At 53.5% G+C, this 8,299-nt stretch overlaps 1 protein-coding gene across 4 annotated transcripts in view; it reads left to right on the forward strand.

Moving 5' to 3' along the window:
- Positions 1-8,299, forward strand: part of MOB3C (MOB kinase activator 3C) — an 8,664-nt gene extending 365 nt beyond the window's left edge. For 2 of the 4 annotated variants that reach the window (XM_029948505.1, XM_029948508.1), the window contains exons 2-4: positions 3,146-3,614; positions 5,790-5,992; positions 6,306-8,299. In XM_029948505.1, coding sequence (XP_029804365.1) covers positions 3,197-3,614; positions 5,790-5,992; positions 6,306-6,335 — 651 coding nt within the window. In that variant the 5' untranslated portion in view covers positions 3,146-3,196 and the 3' untranslated portion in view covers positions 6,336-8,299. Of the gene's footprint in view, positions 1-56; positions 115-1,167; positions 3,615-5,789; positions 5,993-6,305 lie in introns of those variants that run through there. The other 2 variants (XM_029948509.1, XM_029948506.1) reach the window with 2 other exon arrangements.

The following is an 8,299-nucleotide window of genomic DNA, read 5'->3' on the forward strand; positions in this document are numbered from 1 at the left end:
CGGGGTCCGAGGCTCAGAGCGGTGCAAGTTGGGGTTGGGGGTGGCGGTGTTTGGGGGGGGGGCGTGTCTTCGGGAGCGGAAACGTCAGGCCTGCGTCTCTGGGTCCTAAGACAGGTCTGTCTCTGCAGCTGGGCGAGGGGGTCAGGGGATCCAGGGGGAGGCCGGGGGGGGGGGGGGGGCGAGGGTGACCGGGCACGGTGGGATGAGCGTGGAGTCCCGTCTCTACCTTTCTGTTGGAGCTCTGCCCTCAGGGAGCCCCTGCACACTCATCCTACCGCTGAAGGGTGCATTGTGGGTTCAAACTGGGGCCAGCCCGTCCAAGATCTTGGGCCAGACCAGAGGAATAGCAGGTGTGGCCCTGGCAAGGGGCTAAATGGCAGGAACAAGCGAGGCCGCTCTGTGGGCTTCTTTTGGGAAGCCCACCCACATGCCCACCCAGGGAGTGAGTCATCACTGGGCACTTTAGGAGTAAAAGGACACCCAGAGTTAGGAGCAGGGACTGAGAGTCAGAAATGGCCATGATTCAGGGAGGGGACAGAGGTTCTGTGAGGGATGGAAACTGAGTAAGGGCATGGGAATGGGAAAGTGAAGAGACACGAACATGTATAGATTCCCCCCCTCCCCTTCCTGAAGTTTACTTATATTTTCCTGGGGAAAGACCCAGGCCTTCAAGTTCTACAGCCAGAAGATGGGAGTCTAGCTCACTGATCAGGTCACTCAGGTGCTGTGGGGACACGGGGGAGGTTCAGCATGTTGGGGAAACAGGAATTAGGTTCATCTAATTGGTGGGAACATCATTCACCTCTCCATCCACTCCCCTCCTTTCTCTCCCTCCACTCCCCTCCTTTCCTCTTACCTCCACCAGACCTGTGACCAGCCAGCACAAGAAAATGGTCCCTTACTCATTGTCATGGGCTGAGCCCCACCTTATCCCAGTTCCCAGTTTGACCATTAGAGATAGTAACTTGCTTTGTGAATGGTGGCACCTCAGAAAGAGGAGCTCCGTTTTCCCATCTGTGCAAGAAGTGGCTTGGTCAGTTGATTTCTCAGGGCTCTTTCAACTCTACAGTTCTTGATTCTAAGCTTTCCTTAAAGCCTGAACATCAGCTATGTGCTCTGCCCAGACTGGGGCGGGGGTTGGGGGGTGGGGGGCGGATAACAATGGCCAAAGGGCAGCTTCCACCTGAGGAGAAAGACATCTGGGTTTAGTTTTGGGGACTGTGGGCGGAGATAGCATTCAACCTGGCCATGTGTAGTCAGAGAGACCAGTGTATGAAAACACACGGAGGCAGGAGGGTGGGGGCAGGTTCAGAGGTCAGGAAACAGCCCTGGGTGGCTGGTGGAGGGAAGTGGGCAGGAAAGGTGGGGTGAGATGATGAATGCTCAGATGGCAGTCTATTGGTAACTGTCAGTAAAGTGGGCTGTGGAAAGGAAGAGAGCCAGGAACCCCACCTAGTTGCAGTAGGAGCAATTTTGGAAGCACCTGCTACGAGCAGAGTTTAGAATGCAGGTGGCATGTGAAGGGTGGAAATCTCCTCTGGGATCATGAAGCTCAGGATCCACACTGGGGACTCCTTTGGTAGAAGTCAAGGATCAGGAGATGGGTGAGATGACTTTCCACATCTTTGAGGGTTTTCTTCCAAGAGGACAGATCCTGCTGGGAGACCTGCCTGTCTTGTCCAAACTACCTGTCATTTACTTGACCATCCCCATCCTGGCCTGCCTGTTGCAGGAAGAATCCTCATTCCAAACTTCTCCACTAGCCTGACTTGTTGCCTAACCTGACACCTCTCCCAAATGCCACCTTGTTCCTGTCCTCATTCCTCTATTCTGCCCAGCATTATTAGACACATGAGAAAGGAAAGTTCACCGTATCAGCTCTGAGGTTAACATGAGGTTTTATTTGTGGCTATATTCAGCCTCAGTCTAGGGCTAGAGTCAGAACTCAAATTGACCAGGGTCACGGCCAGGTCAGAGGTCAACCCAGAGCCCCAGCTCAGTGCTTAGCCTACACACAGGCTTAGCCCTCAGTCTGTGCCTGAATTCCATTCTCAGCAGGTACCTGAGTCTGACTTTCCCAAGAGCTCGCACATGCACAGCGTAGATGAGGTGACTACCACACCGTTCCCAGAAACCTAGTCTGTATCCTAGTGACCCAGGACGCTGCATGGGTGAGGCTCATGCCTGCTACCGGGGTCACGCAGCTGTGGTAGAGCTGAGACTAGAACCCAGGACCCCTGCCTCCAAGCCTGCTGTTCCAAAGTCTGTTATGAGTCTGGGATGCCTCCATTTAAGAGCAAAACAAATGTGTCTGAATTCTAGAAAGTCCCAGCTGCGAAGATCTGACTGCATTCCCCTGCTTTCCAGTGCCAGGCGCATAGTAGGTGCTCATCAAACTTGTACTGTCAGGTGCAGAAGGAGGGCCGGTAGCTTGTTCAGGTTTGAGGCTGGAGGAGGCTGGCTTAGTAGGGAAGGATCCCTAGCCACTGTGAGAGGAAGTACGCATCTGGGCCTGCCACCTCCCCCTCTCCTCCAGTGCCTGCAGCCACACTCCAGCTGGCCACATGAGGTCCCTTTCCTCTTTCAGGGGTAATAAAAGGAAAGTACATTTTTGGTAGAAAAGTCCCTCCTGCTCCCTGGGAATCCCCGGTGACCGGATGGACTACGGGATATCCCAGAGGAAGCTGAAGGCGGGGCCTTGCCCTTGCCCCGACCCCCAGCACAATGCAGCCAGCGTCTCTCACGCTGCACCAGCTGGTCCACAGGGTGCCCCTGAGGTCATCTCTTCCAGGCCCCTGCCTCCTGGTGTGCCTACAGGAAGCTTCTGCCACCTCTCTAATGGTAAACAGTAAGTCTGATGAGCACCTGTTGGGAGCCCAGGCCCAGACCTCTGTGAGATGCTGTGAAAGGGGAGAGGTAACAAAATGAGATGGGTGGGCTGTGGGCGCTTGGCAGGGGGAGCAAGGGTAGCTTGGAAATAGGGCAATGGCCCTGGACCAAGGGGATGAGGACTTAGACTTCAAGCAAAGGCTAAGGTTGGCCAAAAGCTGAGAGTGAGAGGAAAATGATGTACTGGGGAGTCAAAGCCCTTTTGGTGAGGACCTTACCACCATGCTCCCCCTCTCCGTGCCCTTGGTCATGGCAGGGCATCCACAGGTCCTGTCCCTAGGCACCTGGCCCTCAGCCCAGCCTGGCCATGGCGCTGTGCCTGAAGCAGGTGTTCGCCAAGGACAAGACATTCCGGCCTCGGAAGCGCTTTGAGCCAGGCACACAGCGCTTTGAGCTGTATAAGAAGGCGCAGGCATCACTCAAGTCAGGCCTGGACCTGCGCACTGTGGTGAGGCTGCCCCCAGGAGAGAACATCGACGACTGGATCGCCGTGCACGTGGTGGACTTCTTCAATCGCATCAACCTCATCTATGGCACCATGGCTGAGCGCTGCAGCGAGACCAGTTGCCCAGTCATGGCCGGAGGGCCCCGCTATGAGTACCGCTGGCAGGACGAGCGCCAGTACAGGCGGCCCGCCAAGCTCTCGGCACCGCGATACATGGCCTTGCTCATGGACTGGATCGAGGGCCTCATCAATGACGAGGACGTCTTTCCCACTCGTGTTGGTGAGTGCCACCTGGCAGGCAAATCAGGCCTGGCCAGGGAGGGAGAGAGCCACCAGAGGCCATTCTACAGATGAGGCGTTTAGTTTGACGCAGCAATTCTGTAAGAGGTGGAGGAGAGGGGGCATGATTTTCATCTCTATTTTGTAGAAAAGGAAACTGAGCCTCAGAGAGGTTAAGGTCTGTTCAAAATCAGGCATCTTGACCTAGGACTGCCTGATTCTGTTTGGGGCCCTTCTTATCTGAGGCTTAAGTGTCCTCCCAGGAACCAACCTGGCAAGACCACTATGATTCTCAGAACCTTCTAGAACAGATGTCTATAGGTGCTCCCAGTGGGTCACGCTGTCTGGGTTGACTAACTTGCAACCTCCTGGGAGTTCCCTTTGACTCCCTGCTCCAGGAAAGGGAAGGGGGTGGGGATTGGGAAGGCCAGATTGTATCTCCACCTGGGGGGGGGAGGCGGCGGGGGGGGGAGGGGGGCGGGGGGGCAACTCTTAGGGCAGAATGTTCTCTTGTCAGGTCCAAGCCATGGGGCCTTTTCTTATCTCAGCTGGACAGCCTGGGTCCGTGAGGGTGGGGAGAGGAGATGAGTGAAGTCACACTGGCTCTGCTTCCCCACCCAAGGGCAGCAAGAGCGGGTGTCAGTCCAGGAGCTGAGCAGGCTTGACACTATTCATCACAGCAGCCCTACCCCCACCTGGCCTCCCATGCCTCCACGTTAAGGCTGTTGGAATCAGAGATGGGTTGGGCAGGGTGGTCAAGCCCAGAGGGGAGATGTCTGAATACTGGGAGAGGCTGGGCACTGAGTCACGTTCAGTGCTCACAGCCCTTCCCCGGCTGGGGGCCTGCCACTTCCTGCACTATCATGCCCAACCGTGGGCATCTGCATTTTGCACAGGAGGAACTGAGGCCAACAGAGGCGGTGCAGTGAATCAGGAGGGATTCAGAAGTGGAGCTCAGGTCTCTTGAGACCCAGGGCCCCAAGTCTAGATGAGCAGGACAAGTCTGAGGAATATGGGCAGGGCCTAGAAGGGCTCACAGGGTGGCAGGGCTTAACCCCGCCTGAGAGCAGTGAAGACCAGTATGGAGCAGGGTGGACCAGTGCGGCCCTATGTCTGGGCTCTTATTCTCTTCCAGTCTCTTCTAACTCAGGCCTGTGAACCCCAGGTGTTTGTACCATCACCCTGGGGATGACTCTGCCACAGCAGAGAAGGTGGCATGGCCAACAAGATCTCTACCCTAAGTGTGGCCAACAAGATCTCTACCCTGAGTGTGAGGGGCTGTGCAGAAATAGTGCCTTTTCCACAGGTACCAGGGCTTCTCTCAGGCCGGGGCTGTGGCATTTGTCTCTGTAGGTCATGGCAGTGCAGTGCCAACAGCGTTTGAATACTGCCTTCAGTCTATACTAATCAAGAAGTATGGCCTTTTGCAAGTGGCTTCACTGTCATGTGTCACCGTCACATACTTCTACTTTATCATATCTATAAGGGCTGTGGTACCCATATCATATGAAGCAAAAGGAACATAGGGCCCAGCACAAAACTTGGCTCAAAGATGGAAGGTTCTTTGTAAGTGTTATTGAATAGTTGAAGGAATGAGAGATATCTGAACTAGTTCCTGAGGATTTTGTAATTCTCAGGATTGAGATCTGGGGCCTGCTGTGTGAATGTTATGAAAAGGAGGGGTTTGGGGTGAGGCTGGAGAAGGAGGTCAGGATAAGATCATGAAAGGCCTTGAGCAGACACCATGCTGTGAAATTAGAACTTAATCCCAAAGACCAATGTTTTTTAAAATGGACCCTAGATGTTGATAAACTCGCCTTGGAATTGACCCAGATGTCACAGGACAGCACCTGCAGACACACATATTTCTGCAGAGAATTTGAGCATAGTTTTCATCATAGCCAAAGAGGGGTTGGTCAGTGACCCCAAAACAGTTGCAGAATCCTGCCCAGGGTGATGGGAAAATGTGGGAGATGATTTGTATTTCAGTAAGGGAGGAGCACAGTGAGATTTGTGCTTTGTTTAAAAGGGAAGTGGGGAGAAAGGGGACCAAGGTCTCTCTCTCTCCCCAACAGGGAAGTGGCTGTCCTAGGCCTGTGATGCAAAGGGCAGGGCTGGGCAATGTTTTATTACCAGAATGCTGATCCCCTCACTTCTACCCATCCCCACCCCCTAGGAGTTCCCTTCCCCAAGAACTTCCAGCAGGTCTGCACCAAGATCCTGACCCGCCTCTTCCGTGTCTTTGTCCACGTCTACATCCACCACTTTGACAGCATCCTCAGCATGGGGGCCGAGGCACACGTCAACACCTGCTATAAACACTTCTACTATTTCATCCGTGAATTTAGCCTGGTGGACCAGCGGGAGCTGGAGCCACTGGTAAGGCCTTTGTTACCCTTTCTAACCAAGGCTAACCTCGGAATTTTCAGATCCAAAGGCTACCTACTTCAAGAAAATCCAATACCCAAGTGGATAGATTAGGGGAAGGCAATTCATTTAGCAGTAGATTCTGTTTTTTAATAGAGAATTCATTGAAGTCTGTTTACAGACTCAGGTCTATAGCCTGGAGTTGGGATTGGGGGCAGGAGGAAGCCAGGTTCAGGCAGAAGAACAGCCAGGCCCTATGGTTTGGGAAGGGGCTGCCTGGTAGATTGAGCTCTGACTGATCCCTTTCCACCTTATGTCTCTGCAGAGGGAGATGACAGAGCGGATCTGTCACTGAGCCCAGATCTGAAGTTGTTGCCTGTCAGATGGACCATGTGAACACAGAGTGGCTGGGGAGAGGACCCTCAGAAGTGCCTGGGATCCCTCCACACACACAAAGGGCCCCTGAATCCTGCCCACATGCTCCTTGACTGCTGATGAATGGAGAAGAAGAGAGCTTAAAAGTAGTCAAACAGAAGAAAAAAAGCAACTACATATCCACATGAAGTCTAGGGGTGGGATTGGCTACATTTCTCCTCCAATACTTGACCCTTCCATGGTGGTTCCCTTCCCTCTTTGGGGAATGTGGATGTGGTTGAATGCTAGCAGGAAAGGTACTAGCGAGGGAGCAAGCTGTGTGAGTAAACAGACGACTCTGAGTGTGTGTGAGTGTATGTGTGTGTGTGTGTGTGTGTGCGGTTTTTCACCGTGGGGTGTGTCTATAAGAACTAGCTGCTTTAGACCCTCCCTGGCACATAGTAGGCCCTCCATAAATGTTAGGTAAATGGATGAATGGAAGGAAGGATGGAAGGAAGAAAGAAGTAAATAGGGATTGGGACCTCCAGTAGGAGTTATGTCAGGTCAGCGTACCCACTCTGACCATGTGTGTAAGTGCACAAAATGTGATTGTAGATGTAGCTCCGTATATGAACCTTCAGGCTACCGTCTTCCATAAGCATGAGTTGTTCTGGGGAGTTCTAGGGAGTTAAGGAGGGTGTCTTGCCCTGAATACCTACACCCCGGCCCACCACAGGCACATGTTCTGATTTGCTCAGCCAGAGGTGCCTAGGAACTGTCATTTCACTCATCCCTCTGCCTCAGGAAAGCCTGATTATAGACAGCCTCTTGAGACCTGGGGGTGATCCCTCATGTCCACAAAGGTCCTCTGGTCCTTAAACTGGGAATCATACACTCCAATATAGCTCCCAGAATCTATAGACTTGGCTCTCAGGATCTGAAGCCCAGCACAAAATAATCCTCCAATCCAAGGAGCCAGTGGAACTTGAATTGGGGAACTCCAGAGTCTTTTCTCCCATCCCAGGACACTGAAGATGTGTTGCTAGTGAATGGACTCTTCTAGGCTTGGAAAGCCCCCACCCTGCAAAGACCTGCCTCCTTCCCAGCCATCCCTGAGACATTCCAGCTGGTTGGATAGCTATCCACAGAGAACCTGTTGATTTGACACTGCATTATTCAGCACTGCCATGCCCAGCTCTGTGCCCAGATCCACAGGTGGGGAAACTGAGGCAGAGGCAGGGCCCTCCCCTCCAAGAGCCTCTACACTAGGAGGCCAGGATGGAGAAACAGGAAGGGCCTGAGGATCATCCAGTCTCAGGATCATCCAGTCTCACAGAATCATCTGTGTACCTAGGAGGAAACGGAAGCCCAAAGGAAAGGAGGGAGAAACTGTTCAAGTCCTCACAGCAAGGCTTTTGTGGAGCTGGAGTAGAAACCAGGGGTCCTGACTCCCACCTCAGGGCCCGTGGATTGCTACATAGGGAGGTGAGATGCATGTAGAAAGCCGGTCTGACAGCCCCTCTCTAGGGCACAACTGTTCCTGCTTTGAGCAAGGACTTCTAGTGAATGTCAGAGTACCCCACTGCCTCTCAGGGCAGCTGGGGCTGTCTGCTGAGCCAAGCCTCCAAAATCACATCCCTCTCAGTGGCCCAGCAGCTGCCTGATCTCTGGGGAAGCATATGAGGCTCCTGGGCCCAGCCAGCTGGACCTGGGACCGCTGCCTCTGGAGAAGTTCCCAAGGGAAACACTGACCCCGCAGCTTTGCTGGACGCTCTGGGCTAGGGTGGGGTCCAGGGATCAGAGATTCCCTCGGGGAGGACTGAGAACTGGAAGGTGGGTTCTAAGCTGTGGCCAGTGCTGACTGCAGAGGGGGTGGGGAGATGGGAAATCTATTTTTGTGAAACAGAGGGAAGACTTTATTATTGTTATTTTTTGGTAAAATAAAGGAGGCAAACTAAAGCGACA

This window comes from Suricata suricatta, chromosome 8, assembly GCF_006229205.1.
Source record: "Suricata suricatta isolate VVHF042 chromosome 8, meerkat_22Aug2017_6uvM2_HiC, whole genome shotgun sequence".
NCBI classification, from domain to species: Eukaryota; Metazoa; Chordata; class Mammalia; order Carnivora; family Herpestidae; genus Suricata; species Suricata suricatta.